General features: G+C 48.3%; 1 protein-coding gene across 1 annotated transcript in view; it reads left to right on the forward strand.

The window, feature by feature from the left end:
- Positions 1-16,697, forward strand: part of AJAP1 (adherens junctions associated protein 1) — a 59,667-nt gene that overhangs the window by 16,321 nt on the left and 26,649 nt on the right. The window contains exon 2 of the mRNA XM_058161377.1: positions 8,472-9,199. Coding sequence (XP_058017360.1) covers positions 8,472-9,199 — 728 coding nt within the window. The remainder of the gene's footprint in view (positions 1-8,471; positions 9,200-16,697) is intronic.

The following is a 16,697-nucleotide window of genomic DNA, read 5'->3' on the forward strand; positions in this document are numbered from 1 at the left end:
TCACTATGTCTGTCTACCTGCCTGCCTGAGCTATCATCTCTCTCTCTCTCTCTCTCTCTCTCTCTCTCTCTCCCCCACTTTCCTCCTGTTTTTTTTCTCTATGCCTGCTGATGTTTAATAAGCCAACATCCAGCGATACTTTTGCTAGCTGAACTGAATAGCATCTGCATGTGGATCTGGGGATTGACGCACGGGGAATGTGAGCTGCCTGCCAACAAACCTGGAAAGCACCCATCGGAGTTTCTCCAACATGGAGAATCATGTGGATGGAAGAGTGACCCTGGGCGTGCATGTGAGGGAAAGGCAGCTGAAGCTCTCGGTGCAAATACCCTTCCAGGTTGAGGGACAAATATCTTGGCTGCGGGTTGAACGGTTGGCCAAGAGTCCCTCAGTTGTCCCACCTCGGGAGCTGTGGAGGTTTTCGCCACCATTTTTAAGGAGGTTGGGCATTGTCTTCCTTGGGCATCTGGGTGTTAACTCATGAATGAGACATGAATGACAGTTTCATAGGTCTAGTGAGAAATTGTGGCACATTGGAGGTGCCATCACACCTCAGGATCACTTTGCTGAGGACATAAAATAAGCTTGCAATTTGTGTCCGTTGCAGTGATGACTCTGCAGTCCTTGGCAATGCCCCTAAGTAGACTCTTCTTCAAAACTTCTGTTGTGGTCCGTCAGCAGCCTGCAGAGCTGGCAACAGAGTCAGACAGTGATGAGGCTGAGATGAGACCAGGGCCATCAGGAAGTGGGGTGCGGACTCCGGAGCCTCCAGAGGCTGACAGTAGTGAGGCAGAGGAACAGGAGGAGCCTGTTCCTAATGCACACATGAGAAGAGCTGCCAGAAGGCAAGAGCAGCTCAAGCAAAGAGGACAACTCGGGAGTAGGGCCAAGAGATGATTGGCCCCCTCCCATAAGGCTTAAAACAGACCAGCAATGGCGTTTGGGCTTTGCCAGAAAACAACGTTGTAGCTGCGTCTTCTGTTTCGTATATACGTTTTTGTTTTTGTGGCTTCTGGACGTTTGCCAGGAAGGGCCTTTGGCAGTTTGCCTAATTGGACCAAGGTTTGCGAGATAACTGAGGAATTTGTGACGGGAGGAATTTGTTTTACTTTGAGTTGAACGAGGGTGGGAATGAAGTAATTCCCAGCTGTTCGAATAAAGTTTCTTTGTTTTTTCACGGAATGAGTTTCCTACTACCTACTTGGGCCTGGGTCACAACAACTTCTTCCAGATCAAGAGAGGCCAGGAGGAAGGCTGCAGAAGAAGAACAAGAGTTGGAAGGGACCTTGGAGGTCTTCTAGTCCAACTCTGTGGTCAAGGCCTTCTGGACATGGGTGGAAACTAACCAAGGAGAGAAACAACCTAGAACCAAGGAGAAGTTTCCTGATGGTGAGAACTATTAATGAGTGGAACGGCAGAAGTTGTGGGTGCTCCAACACCTAAGTAGAGATTGGACTGCCCTCTGTCTGAAATGCTATAAGATCTCCAGCTTGAGCAGAGGGTTGGACTAGAAGACCTCCAAGGTCCCTCTCAATTCTGTTATGCTGTTATTTCTGTTACTCAATCTCTTCTTGAAAACCTTCAGTGACCTTCGGTTGAGCAAAGTCCAACGGGGAGGCCTGATTAACACAACCGTGTGACTAACGGAAGGACTTAGCTCCTGCTAAGGCAAGAAAGGTGGTAAAACTGGACCAAAACTGGCTTAACAACTCTCTCCCTTAGCAACGGAAAATTTGGGCTCGATTGGGGTTGTCAGTCGAGGACTCCCTGCACTGGAAGAGATGCAAATATCCAATTTGGTCAAAAGGACTGAGTGTCCCTTTGCTGAAATAGCCTTGGCTGAATCATTAAGGCAGCCTCAGCCGCCCCCGTTTCCTTCCTTATGCTGCCGAACTCACCTTGAAAATCTACGGTTGATTTCTCTAGCTCTTGGCCTTTGCAGAAGGGGAAAAATTAACAATAATGCACAAACGTAGGTAGTTGAGAATTGTGGCAGTTCCCAATTGCTCTTCCCCGTCCTTCTTCTGAAGTTCTTCAGGTGTTCTTCATCCAACCACGGGGACGGCCACCGGTTCCCATTTATGACCGTTGCAAGGTCCAGTTCAACAACGCAATTCAATTTTTTTCTTTTTTAAGTTTCCAGCCTGGAACATGCTAAGGAAACATCTCCAGGACATTCCTCCTTAATTCCTTATTTTTTTTCCCAGCCTCCGTCCGTCCCTCTAAAGAAGCCTGGATCGTGCTCTGTTTAAACCTCCCCTCGCCCGAAGATGGATTGCTAACGAGATGCCCCCCAAAATGTCACTTTCCCCACTTATCTTTGGATCCGATGCCTTCACCCGCCAACCGGCTCCATTGAAGTGCTGACAACATGGCTTCTTGGGGCTCGGGGGGGGGGGCTATCTTGGTCTGCAGAGCCGCCTTCTTGGTTGGTTGGAAGCCCCGGGGCTGGTGAAACGGAGAAAATAGGTTGCGTCCGTCCGGTAAGCAGGCCAAGTGCCCTCGAGGGGCCTGTGTTCAATTGACCTAACAGGGAAGCATGTTGGCACCACTTGTGCGTTCCTCCCTCACCGAAGGAGCCAAAGTTCCCCCGGCAACAGCCTCACGTAGCCCTTCAAAGCTGGCTAGATGCTGGTTTCTAGTCTTTTCATTGCTGGCCTCCTGGATGCAGAAATTGTATTGGAACAAGAGGGAAAACACCACTACACCTAGTCCCTCTCCCCCTCCCTCCCTCCCTCCCTCCCTTCCATATTCCACACCCCCTCCTTTCTTCCTTTCTCTTTCTGTTCTTTCCTTCCTTTCCTTTCTCTTTCTTCTTCTCCCCTTCTCTCTCCCTCCTTCCTTCCTTCACTTGGCGAAAGAGAGGAAGATTCTCTCTTCATTCTCTCTCTTTGTTCATTTCTTTCTTCTTCCCTCCTTCCCTCCCTTTCTCTCTCTCTCTTTCCTTTCTTTCTTTTATTTCCTTCCTTCCTATCTTTCCTCCCTCCCTCTCTCCTTTCCTTCCTCTCTCTTTCTCTTTCTCTCTGTTTGTCCTTCCTTCCTCTCCTCACTTCTTTATGTTTTCTTTTTTCCTTCTCTTTCATTTCCCTTCCTTCCCTTCCTTCCTTCCTTCTTCTATCTTCCTTTCCTTTCCTTTCCTTCCCTTCCCTTCCCTTCCCTTTCCTTCCCTTCCCTTCCCTTCCCTTCCCTTCCCTTCCCTTTCCTTTCCTTCCCTTCCCTTCCCTTCCCTTCCTCCTTTCCTTTCCTTTCCTTTCCTTTCCTTTCCTTTCCTTTCCTTCCTTCCTTCCTTCCTTCCTTCCTTCCTTCCTTCCCTTCCTTCCTTCCTTCCCTTCCTTCTTCCTCCTTTCCTTTCCTTCCCTTCCCTTTCCTTTCCTTTCCTTCCCTTCCCTTCCTTCTTCCTCCTTTCCTTCCCTTCCCTTCCCTTCCCTTCCCTTCCCTTCCCTTCCCTTCCCTTCCCTTCCCTTCCCTTCCCTTCCCTTCCCTTCCCTTCCCTTCTCTTCCCTCCCCTTCCCTTCGCTTAGAGGAAGACAAGGTCGTGGGAACACAGCCTCTAACCCTGGCGACTGGGCCATGCTTAGGGGTCCATGAGGTGGAAGCCGATCCTGTTAGAGAAGCACCCGAAGGCTGACAGATTCCTCCCCCCCCCCAATTCCTCTGCCTCTGTTTTGCTCTCCTTGTGCAGTTGCGTGCTGTGAAGGGCTAGAAAAATCACCGCATTAGCTGGTTGTGTTCCTGGAGGACACAAGAAGGTACGAACATGATGCTCTTCAAGCCAGAGCAATTTACAAAGAGAAAATTGTCTTCCGTGTCACAAACCTTCATTTGTCTCTCCTCCTTGTGTCGTCGCTCTCGCTTCTCCCCCGATTCCAGCCCTGCCTGGGAAAAAAACAACAGAGGTTAACAACTCTACAGCTAGTCCTTGACTTACAAACAGCTCATTTAGTGACCGAAGTGACAAGGGCACTGGGGAAAAGAAGGTGACTTAGGACCAATTTTCCCACTTACGACCGTTTCAGCCTCACCCTGGTCACGGGATCAAAATCCAGATGCTTGGCAACTGACTCGTATTTATGACGGTCGCAGTGTCCCTGGGGGGTCACGTGATCCCCCCTGACCAGCAAACCCAATGGGGGAAGCCAGATTCACTTAACAACCGTGTTCCTCACTTAGCCGCTGTGGTGATTCACTGAACAACCGTGGCCTGAAAGGTCATAAAACGGGGCAAGACCAGGGGTGAAATGTAAAACTTGTTACTACCGGTTCTGTGGGTGTGGCTTGGTGAGGGGGCGTCATGTGACTGGGTGGGCGTGGCCACCTTTTTTTTCTTTTTACATTTAAAAGCATTTTTTCTGCAACCTCTTTGGCCGAAGAGCTTGTAGAAAAAATGCTTTGAAAGGGTTCTGACAATCCCAGCTGAGTTGCCTGATTGCCACAACTTTTTAAAAGCATTTTTTTAACAAACTCTTCGGCCAAAGAGGTTGTAGAAAAAATGCTTTGAAAAGGTTCCTCTGACGATCATAGCTGAGCCGCGCGATCATCAGAGGCTTTTTTTTTTTTTACTTTTAAAAGCATTTTTTCGGCTGAAGAAAAAATGCTTTTAAAAGTAAAAAAAAACAACTATGATGATCGTGCAGCTCAGCTGGAATGGAGGGTGGGGGGCAGGGATTTTTGCTGCCGGTTCTCCGAACCCCCCGCCGCCATTATTACCAGATCGAACGATCCGGTCCGAACCGGGAGCATTTCACCCCTGGGCAAGACTCATTTAACAAATGTTAAGTGTGTGTGTGTGTGTGTGTGTGTGTGTGTGTGTGAGAGAGAGAGATATGACTGTTGAGGTCTCCATTCCAAAAGTAGCTGTACTTTGCCAGGCCATGCATCCAAAGCCAGAGAATTTCAAGATTAAAATTAAATTAAAAATCTAACTTCAAGTTTGATTTTCAAGCAGATTTCTCTTTTAAAGCTCAATGTTGGGCCGGTGCCGGGAGGGAGACGGGACTTTTGCAAACGAAGGTGGTTCGTCTCACCATCCGAGCTCTGGAGGGGCCCCGTCTCCGTTAGCCACCTCCAGAAAGCCGCCTGTGTTGCTGTGCAATTGCCTCGTGTGTCTTGCAAAACGAGGAGTGCTGTGTTGCCTAGACAACGCAAACTCCCACACACGCCCTGTTGTATGCCGAAACGCATCTTGTCACCACTCACACGTCCCTGCATGCAACTCTCCAACTCACAAAAGGTTGTGGTGTCCCCTAAATGTGACCACCTCCATCGGGCAGGGGGTGGAGATGGGGGGTGGAAGGCTCATCTCCAGTTGCCTGACCCAGATGTTGGGGGCCTTTTGCCAGTTGAACACGGGGCTGACCGGCCCCGATTTTGCAAAATGGTGGACAGAAGTGACCTCAGGATGGGCCAGAAACCTGCAAAACTGGTCAGCAGATAAAATTCTCCTGGTTTCAGATCAGAGGCTCAAATCAGAAACTCTGTACGATCCAGACCGTTTGATTTTAATTGATGGGACAGTTGGCCTCCTACTTGTATCATATGTGTATTGTCTATCTAGTGAAAGATAAAGGAATATAGATAAATGATAGAGGGATAGGTAGAGAGGTAGGAAGATAAATAAGACAGCAGATAGACAAAGATAGATACTGAGTGAGAGACAAGAGAGAGAGAGAGAATGATAGAAAGATAGATAGATAGAGAGGGATAGATAGGTAGATAGAGAGGGATAGATAAGTAGATAAATAGGTAGATAGCAGACAGAGAAATAATAGGTTAACTAGATGTCTGCCTATCTACTTATCTATTTACCTATCATCTATCTCTTTCCTTTATAACTATCTTTATCTTTCCTCTATCAAACTCTCTATCTAGTCTATCTATATCTACCCTCTCTCATCTCTCTCTCTCTCTCTCTCTCTCTGTTGTCTATCTATCAATTTATCTATTTATCTCTTTCATCTATATCTATCTATCTATCTATCTATCTATCCATCCATCCATCCATCCATCCATCCATCCATCCATCCATCCATCCATCCATCCATCCATCCATCTATCTATCTATCTATCTATCTATCCATCCATCCATCCATCCATCCATCCATCCATCCATCCATCCATCCATCCATCCATCCATCCATCCATCCATCCATCCATCTATCTATCTATCTATCTATCTATCTATCTATCTATCTATCTATCTATCCTGACCAGGCTCTGGTGTTGAGGTCATCAAAGGACTTGCAAAACGGTGGGGGGAACTGAGGCACATCTGCAGGGAACTTGGGGGCCCCGCCAGGTGAAAGTCAGCATTTCAGGCTTCTGCAGAGCAGCTGAAACCAAGTCGTGTTCTTAAAACTGGCTTGTCATTTATCACGGCTTGTCAAACTCCGATCCAAACCACATCTAACTTGCTTAATGCAATTTGAAGATTTCTCTCCTGAGGGGTGTGAGACGAAAGGCGGGGGCGGGAAAGCCACGCACCCACTCTAGCGCAGTTGTGAGATGCACACAACCACAAGCCCAGCATCCTGCTTCTCTTGCAGCCGTGGGGCAGCTTTCCCAGGAAGTCTTCGACTTACGATCCCAGGAGGAGGAGGAAAGGAAGGATGGAAGGAAAGAAGGAAGGAAGGAAGGAAGGAAGGAAGGAGAGAGAAGGATACAAGAAGGGAGGGAGGGAGGAAAGAAGGGAGGGAAGGAAGGAAAAAAAGAGAAAGAAAGAGAAAGAAAGGAAGAAAGAAAGAAAAAAAGGATGAGGCAGTAAGGGTAAGCAGAAGCAGAAGGAGATGAAGGAGAAGGAGAAGGAGAAAGAAGAGGAAGGTGGAGACAAAGGACGAACAGTAGGAGAAAGAGAAGGACAAGGAAGAGGAGAAGGAGAAAGAGGAGGGGGAAGGAGAAGAGGAGGGGAAAAGGGAAGGAGGGTGAGATGAAGGAGGAGGAGGAAGAAAGAAGGAGATGGAGAAGCAGGTAGAGGGAGAAAGAAGGAGGAGGAGGAGAGAGGGAAGAGGAGGAAGAGGAGGAGGAAGATGGTGTCACACAAACACCTACAACAAGAACCAAAGCTCAGGTACCAGCAGTTTCTCCTCCAGAGAGTAACTCCCTCCTTCCTTCTTCCTCTTCCTCCTCCCACCTCTGCACCCCTTCAGGGGATAGTCGAAGCCAAGGGCCCTCATTTTGCCTTTCAATGCAAACCCGGAGTTTGCATTTACAGAGTCCTCCTCTTACAATTGCAACTGGAACCACAATTTCCCCGGCTAAGCGACGCCGGTTGTTACGTGAGGCGTGCCTGTTTTCCCTGCCAACATCCAGAAAGACAGAAAAACTCCCATGCTCTTCCGCTCTCGGTTCAACTCCTAATTGTATGTACAGTTATAATGATTTGTGAAGATCCTCCCGAGACGTTCTCCCCATTTAACAAAGGTTTGTCTCTCTCCTCTGTCCTCCACCTACGCCGACAGGCCTGAAACTCCGTTCAGAAGTAGCCGAACCTGTGGAGGAGTTGATTCCATCTCGGTCCATCTGTCTAGAACAGGTTCTTCTCCTCCTTTCAATGAACGGTTTGTTTTAATGGAGTTATTACTCCGTCAAATGAAACACGAGCTGGCGGATGCGCAAGGGGAGAGACACGCCGCTCGTTTCCAAAGGAACGTTGTTTGGTCCTCGTGGTGGAGCGTAAAGACGGAGGAGTGTAGGAGGAGGTGAGGAGACCTCAATCACAGAACCTTCTGTGGTGAGGATTCTCAGCTGTGCAATTTGTTGGAGTCGTCCGTTAGACAGAAAAAGGAGTTGAAAGCCCCCCCCCCAAGGGTGACTTGGAGATGGTTCTGCTGAAACGAAGAAGTTCTGGAGAAGGTGGAGGAGGTAGAACTTGACAGAAGGCGAGGTTAGCTGAAGAGAGCTCAAGGCTGGTCTGTAGGCATGAGGGTAGGTAGTGTGTTATAGTAACTAGTTCTAGCAGCTAGTAGTAAGGGGTTGTCAAAGGAACAGTGGATTGTAATTTAGAACAGGGGTCTCCAACCTTGGTCCCTTTAAGACTTGTGGACTTCAACTCCCAGAGTTCCTCAGCCAGCTTTGCTGGCTGAGGGACTCTGGGAGTTGAAGTCCACAAGTCTTAAAGGGACCAAGGTTGGAGGACCCCTGATTTAGAACATTCATATTCTACAATATGAAATAAGGATGTTCAAAGAGGAGAAAGAATGGGACACCAAGGGAAGACATGAAAAATCAGAGGATAACCTCGTTGTGGTCCTACAGCAGGGTTAGAATCAAGTTGTGGTTGAGGAACATGCTTAGTTTGGACCTGGAGTATTTACAACATATTGGGTGAGAAGGTCAGCTGGCCAAGGGTTGGAAACCTGGTTGACCTTGACGCTGAGGGAAACATCGCCTGAGGTTCCTCCCCTGTCCTACAGCCATCTTGAGATGTTTGGCTTCATGGACGCCCATGTCTAACCCACTTCTCTCTCTGTCCTCAGGTCAGCTTCTCCCGTGCGAAGCCACGCTTGGATTTTAATAGCCATGTTTCAACTTGCCATGGAGGTCTCGTCTTGTACGTCTTTGGGCCGAGACCACCGGCACCAGTTTTTACAGAGACCCGCCCGTTGGTATGGATTCCCTCAACATCTTTTGTGGAGCTTTAGATACGGGCCACAAGGCAGGAGGCTCGGACTTCCAACCAGCCTTGGCTACTTGGAACTCTCCAACGGGCAACAGCCCAACTGGTCCCATCTCAAACGGTTGCACAATGTGGCGGACCTCTGGTGGGAAAGCCGGCGGACGCCGTCACTCGCCCACGTGAAAGCCAACCCTACATTGACGGACAGGAGAAGCGTGTCGCAGGCTTACTTGAAACGGAGGAAAAGGTACCTCCGAGCCAATAGCAAGCCAACAATGGAGACGGAGGTCATCGTGTGGGGATCCACCAGCCCCTTGGAAGCCCTGGAGACCAGCACCATCTCTGGGATTTACAATGGTCCTGCCACCTTGGTTTTCGAACGGGTGACCAGCAGTATGACTACGACGACCACCGTCTCCACCACTACTACAGCTTCTACGACCGTACAGTTCAAAGGACTCGGCCCAGGGTTCGGGGCACCTAAGAACCACCCCATCAGCACGCTGCAGCCCCCTTTGACATCCGGGGGTGGCAGGAAAAAAGCAGAAGGTCCACCACCACCACCTAAAATACCAGGAGATACTTCAGGTAGGTGTCCTTCTTTTCTTGGTGCCTTCATGGACGTTCTTGGTTTCTTCTCCTTGGATGTTCTGTTTTCTATGGAGGAGCTCGGAGGACACTTGGTAGGCAGGGATGACATGGATGGGCGTCTCCATCCCACCTCTGATGTGACCCATGATGCCTCAGCAGACTTTGAAGAGGTCAAATGGGGCCCCAGAACTTCTAAGAGGCCTTCTGCTCCCACCTCTACCTTTAAGGTTCACCTCAAGAGGTTTGGGCCAAACCTCTTCTGCTGATACCTCTTGGATCATCTTCCCTGGACCTCCAGAAAGTTGGTAGGCAAAGTCCTTGATCTTCTCAGACGTTGGCCATTTGCTCTAACCTGGTTCTTTCCAGCCACTGATTTGATGTGATTTTTCTTTAAGTTTCTGAAGAGACCCTTTTGTGACTCCCTCCGTAGCACGTTCTCCAAGCGGGGACATTTGTCCAGGGATGGCAACTCTGTAGGTTTCGGTTTTCAATGTCGTCGGTGTATCAATTGCGCTTTCTTTCTCTGGCTTGTTTCTGGAGGGTTTTTTGGGATGAATTTGTTCATTTCAGTATTTTCTCCTTTTGATAAACCTGTCAATTTCAGTTTTTTTCTGTAGCTGGTTCTTTTTTCTTTTTTTGGGTGTGTGTGTATGTGTGTGAAACTGTCAATTTCAGGATTTTTCCCTCTGGCTGATTTTTGTTTTTGTTTTTGTTTGATGAATCGATCGATTTCAGTTTCTTTCTGTGGTTTGTTGGTTGTTGGTTTATTTTTTTTGTTGGTTTGTTTTTGTGCAACTGTCAATTTCCCTTCCTCGCAATGTCTGGTTTTCAACCAACCTTTTCCTTCAAACCGGTATCGTTCCTGGGCTGTTTTGAGATTCAAGCAGAAGTTGGGATTGCTCCAACAGGGGAAGTTTTTAAGAAGAGACTGAACAACCGTTTGTCTGAAATGGTAGAGGGTTTCCTGCCTAAGCAGGGGGTTGGACTAGAAGACCTCCGAGGTCCCTTCCAATTTGGTCATTCTATTCTAACCAAGGCGAGAAGGAGAAATATCCTGACAGTGAGAACAGTTAACCAGTGGAACAGCTTGCCACCAGAAGTTTTAAAGAAGAGATTTCACTCCATCCTCTTCCCTGTCTAATCTTAAATGTCTCCTGTCCTTGCAAAGGATATTTCCCTAAGATTGGGTCATTTTTCCTACCTAGTCCTCGACTTACAACCGTTCATTTAGTGACCGTTCGAACTTACAACGGCAGCGAAAAAGCGACTTCTGACCATTTCCCACACTTACGACCATTGCAGTGTCCCTGTGGCCACGGGAATCAAAATCCAGACGCTTGGGGATTGACTCATATTTATGACAGTCGCACCGATCCCCTTTTGCGACCAAAGCCAATGAGGGAAAAACCAGATTCACTTAACGACCGCGCTACTTCCTTGACATCCACAGTGATTCACTGAACAACGGTGGCAGGAAAGGTCATAAAATGGGGCAAAGCTCGCTTAATGACCGTCTCGCTTGGCGGTGGGAATTTTGGGCCCCACTGTGGTCGTAAATCGAGGACTACTTGCACTTTGAAAAAAAAAAGATTGTCAAGTGGTGTTTTTTTTTTTTTGGCTAATTAGCAGGCGGAGCGAAGCCGCTCTCGTTTCTAAGACTGATGGAAAGTTCGGTTCATGTACAATTTAGATAATTTTAATCCCAAATAAGAAGGAAAGGATTTTCCCACTGCTTCTAATAGCTTCTCTCGTGTAATCCACCCGTCTTCCGCTGTTCTGCAGCCTTTCCAATCTTCATCCCCGTCGCCAAATCGAGTCGGAGAGCGAGAAAAAAAAACCCACCCTTATTATTATTTTTTTAAAGCAACATTTTCCTTTTGCCCACCTGCCAAACGGCCTGTGTTTTAAGACGTCCCGTTGGGGGGGGGGAAATCTTTTCAAAAGAAATAAGCTTTAAAAAATAAAAAAAAAATAAACTGATTTTATTTTGGCACCGGCTTCAAGAAACGATCCAGGCCAGGGAAGCCCGAGTGATCCCTGGTTTTGATCTGAGGGGCCTGCTGGGGATTGGAAGGGATTGGAATGGATCCATCAAGGCCGTGCAGCAGTCACGGAATTTCGGCAGGGAACAAGGGAGGGACGGTTTCCCTCTCCATGTCTTTGGCTCCGAGACGGAGATGGAGGTTGGTTTCGAAAAGGTGAAAACCCAGGCAGGGTCAAGCAGGATTTCCTTTCCTTTCCTCTCCTCCCCTCTTTCTTTTCCTTCCTTCCTTCCCTTTTCCTTTTCTTTCCTTTTCCTTTCCTTTCCTTTCCGTCCCTTCCCTTCCTTTCCTTCTCCTTCCTTCCTTCCTTCCTTCTTTCCTTTCCTTTCCTTCCTTTCCCCCTTCCTTCCTTCCTTCTTTCTTTCTTTCTTTTTCTCTCCATCCTTTCCTTTCCTCTTCCACCTTTCCTTTTCTTTCCTTTCCTCTCCTCTCCTCTTTCTTTTCCTTCGTTCCTTTCTTCTTTCCTTCCCTTTCCTGTTTCCCTTCCATTTACATCTTTCCTTCATACCTTCTCCTCTCCCTTCTCTTTCTTTCCCCCCCCCGCCCTTTCTCTCCTTCCTTTCTTCCTTCCCTTTCCTTCCTTTCTTCCTTTCCTATCTCCTTGTTTTCCTTCCTTACCTACCTACCTACCAACCTTCCTTGAATGATTCCAAAATGGACTCAGCTATTACAAGAAGTCCTCAACTTACAAACTGGCCCCTTAGTGACCGTCGTGTTTTACAACCGCTAATGACTGCTGCAAAAAATAAGGGTGTGGTCCCATGGCGACTCGCTTAATGACCACCACGACTTAGGACCACAATTCCTGGACTAGCTGTTAATGCCTCGTTCCCAGTTCCCCTCTTGAGAAAAACTTGGAGACTGTTGGTGTCTTGCAATGGGTACCAAACCTTCGGGAGCTCAGTTGCCCCTGGCAACGCACATGGATGCACATGGGGGGGGGGTTCCACCCACACAGGTTCTGGCAGCGAAAATACCTGCGGATTGTTTGGGATCAAGAGAAAACGGCCTTTTCCCGTAGCTCCAAGGTGAGAGGAGAGACGCTCATAAGGTTCTCCTCAAGGGAAAAAAAACCCCCAATATCGAACATTTCCTGACCGAATCACAGAGTTGGAAGGGACCTCGGAGGTCTTCTAGTCCAACCCCCTACTCAAGCAGGAGACCCCAGGCCAGTCATGGCGAACCTTTTAGGCACCGAGTTCCCAAACTGCGTGCGCACACATGCCGGAACCAAAAGGTGCACGGACATGCTTGGAGACACGCGTGTTCATGCACATGTGCAGACAGGTGCGCACGGTGGCTGAGACGCAGAGCTTGTCGATCAGAAAGGTCGGCAGTTCGGCGGTTCGAATCCCTAGTCCAGGTCTCCTGCATGAGCAGGGGGTTGGACTAGGTGACCTCCAAGGTCCCTTCCAACTCTGTTCTTCTATCGCTGTCACATGCACCGACCTGAAGACCGGCTGGCCGGCGAGTTAAGATCTTTTTCCTTCGTGAGCTTGTTTTCGTCATCTGCAGGGAAACAGAAGCTCGTGAAAGAGACGCCCCGGAGATCTGACCTGGGCCAAAATGAGGCCTCTGGCCCGAGGCCCTGCTGGACCAATGGCTGTCCGGTCTCTTCTTGAAAAACTCCAGGAATGGAGGGAAGCCGTTCCTTCGGCCCTATCCCCATATCTTCCTTCAATCAGATCCTAGGGCTGGAAGGGACCTCGGAGGTCCTCTAGTCCAACCCCCTGCGCAAGGCAGGAGATTTGGCTTTCAGCAGCTGCCCTTGCAGGTAGTCCTCGAACTTACAACCACTAACCATGGTGGGTGTTTTATTACCAAACATTCTAGCACTGATGATGTTCCCTAGTTGGGTCATGAAATGTCTGCAAGGAAGTTCACCAAGCTCAAAGAGCACCATGGATCCCACAACCCTCTTCCTTTCCCCCCCTTCCTCCTCTTCCTCCTCCTCCTCCTCCTCCCTTCTAGCCCTGATGTCCTTCACTACTTGGGTCATGTAACGTCTGCAAGGAAGCCACCCAGCTCAGAGAGCACCAAGGACGTTCACCATCCCCTGCCATTCAGGCAACTTCCAAAGTTGCTCCTCTCATGGTTTCCATGCCCAAACCTCGCACTCGGCACCTCCTGTGCCGGCCTGCCATCTTTCTTCCTTGGCCAATGCCAAATTCTGGGCTAATCAACTCTTTCCCCTGGAGTTCTGCTCTGAGGACGAGTTAATCCAGCTGCTCAATAATAATGATGTCAGACAGAGCCCAGGCCCCGTGGAGGAGGCTGCGACCGGCAACATCTGCCCGAACAGCTGTCAAGTGACCACTCTTAATTGCCGGGGTCCAGCTTGGCCTTCAGCAAAGGCCTTTTGCCCTCTGTGACGTCAGAATGGGGGGGGGGAGGTTGCAGAGGTGCCCTTTTCTCTCCTGCAGGCTCTGCTGGAGTGGGAGATTTGAGGGATCCTGGCACTCTTCCTTCTTCCTTCCTTCCTTCCTTCCTTCCTTCCTTCCTTCCTTCCTTCCTTCCTCCCTCCCTCCCTCCCTCCCTCCCTCCCTCCCTCCCTTCCTAAGAGACACAAAAGGATGGATCTCACGCTTTGAGACAATTCCAACTATGTTCTCATGTTGTTTGTGAAGCTTAAATGTGCCTTCACCACTTTCCCAGCGTGACCTTCATCTGTTCACGCACAGTAGGTCTGTTGTTAGGATCTGTCCACCCACCCACTCATCCACTCATCCATCCCTCCATCCCTCCATCCAACCATCCCTTCATCCACCCACCCACTCACCCATCCATTCTTCCTTCCTTCCTTCCTTCCATCCATCCATCCATCCATCCAAATATCCATCCATCCATCCATCCATCCATCCATCCATCCATCCATCCATCCTTCCTTCCTTCCTTCCTTCCATCCATCCATCCATCCATCCATCCATCCATCCATCCATCCATCCATCCAAATATCCATCCATCCATCCATCCATCCATCCATCCATCCATCCATCCATCCTTCCTTCCTTCCATCCATCCATCCATCCATCCATCTCAACCAACCAACCAACCAACCATTTTCAGAAAGAGTGGATCTTCCATCTCTGGAGACTTTCAAGAAGGTGGGACACCCATCTCTCCTGGATGGCTGACTTTGGTTTTCTGCATACTATAGAAGGTCAGACTTGATATCCTGATGGCCTCCCCTTCCCGCTCTACAATCTCATGGTTTGTGGGTCCCTCTTGACCTCACCCAAGATCCCCTTTGCTTCTGGAACAGCTGCCTCTCACAGTGGTGTTGTGGCCACCGAGCTGGCCCACCCAAGGAGAAAGCCCCCCCCCCCCCCGTGCCTCCTAAGAAGGACATCTGACTCTGCTTTCCTGAAGGTCGCTGAAGGGCCTCCTTCACATCACCCGTGGAGAAGACTTCCATCAACCAAATTGCCTAGCTCACCTTGGCTAGCGCCTTCCAGTTGTGTGTGCGGGTGTGTTTGTACGTTTGCGCACCTTCCTGGGGAAATCCATTACGGGAGAAGTAATTAACAATTTCTTCTGCTGATTGAGCAGAAGTTCTCTGTCATTTTTACTCATCTGCTCGGAGTTTCTTGTGTTCTGTTTTCCATCTCCAAAGCGGTGGGGAAGGAAAGAGCCATTCATCAGGAGCCGCAGGGCAGAAATATTCTTATTAATAAAAGCAGCGAGGAGTCATCCCCACCTTCTCTATGAAGGTAAGGTGGACAACCTTGCTTGGGGATTCCTGTGTTCTCTGGGCTGGTTGGAGTCGGCAGTGGAGTTTGAGTTTGAGCTGTTCCTCAAAACCTGCTGAGATCAGGGGCCAAAACAAGGGGACTGCAGACCTCACAGCAAGGCCTACGGGGATGGTCTTCTTCTGATGTCCTGCTGATGAGAAGAAGACTTTGCTGGAGAGAAGCTCATCTCAACCAGAAAGTAATTCGTTGGCCACTCATCAATCTGGTAGATATGCTGGATCAAGGTGAATGATGAGAAGAAGGTGACACAAGATCCATTCTTTTATGTTCTGCTGATGAGAAGCCCCGATGACATTCAGTTGTATTTGGAAGGAGTTATGATTGGAGATTTCTATTCTATTCTATTCTATTCTATTCTAATTTCTCTATTCCTATTCCTATTCCTATTCCATTCCATATTTTCTATTCTATTCTATTCTATTCTATTCTATTCTATTCTATTCTATTCTATTCTATTCTATTCTATTCTATTCTAATTTCTCTATTCCTATTCCTATTCCTATTCCATTCCATATTTTCTATTCTATTCTATTCTATTCTATTCTATTCTATTCTATTCTATTCTATTCTATTCTATTCTATTCCATTCCATTCCATATTTTCTCTTCTCTTCTCTTCTCTTCTCTTCTCTTCTCTTCTCTTCTCTTCTCTTCTCTTCTCTTCTCTTCTCTTCTCTTCCCTTCTCTTCCCTTCCCTTCCCTTCATTTTCTATCCTATCCTATCCTATCCTATCCTATCCTATCCTGTTCATTTTCTACCCTATCCTATTCTCCTATTTTAAGTCAAATTTACCTTCAGGATACAGCCTTACACTATCTCACACAGATAGATGCTCCAGATACCAGGCTGTCCATCCTGGTTAGAGCATTTTAATATCTCAGAGGGCAGTTTCAAGGAAATTGCATAATAAGAGCCAGCGAAAACATTCAGTGGCCTTCTCCGGATCAGTCCAGCTTTTAGACCGAGTCTCTCAGTTTAATCATAGCCGTTCTTTTTTGACGTATCCGTGAGTTTTATCCTTATTTTCTTGTCTCCCACCCGATCGTCCTTCTCTCCCGTAAAATCTCCGGCTCTTGTTAGGGCGAGCTGGATCAAATTCGATAATGTCGCAGATCCGATAGGGAAGGCCATCTTGGTTAAGGCGTGATCTAATTCCCCATCAACGCAGGCGTAATTTTCTTTAATTATGCCATCAGTGTTTGGGTTTGGAGAGAGTCTTACTTATTTATCTCTTGCCGGTCAGCGACTGTAATAAAACTTGATTGATTGAGCCGGATTGTTGGCTGAATATTAAATCCCGCATCTCAACAAGCCAGGATATCTTCAGCAGCAGCTGTCAGGGAACAAAATCTCTTCTCTTTCACCAGCTTTCTTCATTTTTCTTTAGGTTTTTTTTCTTTTTTTGGCCTAATCCTTCTGCATTTTGATGTGCTTGAGATGGGGGCACGGAGGCTGGCTGTGTGTTCGCCCTTCGCGCCAACTGAGCTTGGCGCGAGTGTGTTGCTCAACAACCCGATCGGGGAGCAGATGGCCTAGAGAAGGAAGCCCGTTGGTGATTCACAGCAGCCGTGCTTCGCTCCAAAAGACGTTGGCTTGCCTTCAGCGTGGTGGTGGATCAGCGATCCCTCTTCTCTCTTTGTTCAGAATGACAGAGGTGAAAGGGGCCTTGGAGGTCTTCTAGTCTAACCCCCTGCTCAGGCA

This window comes from Ahaetulla prasina, chromosome 18 (assembly GCF_028640845.1).
Source record: "Ahaetulla prasina isolate Xishuangbanna chromosome 18, ASM2864084v1, whole genome shotgun sequence".
NCBI lineage: Eukaryota > Metazoa > Chordata > Lepidosauria > Squamata > Colubridae > Ahaetulla > Ahaetulla prasina.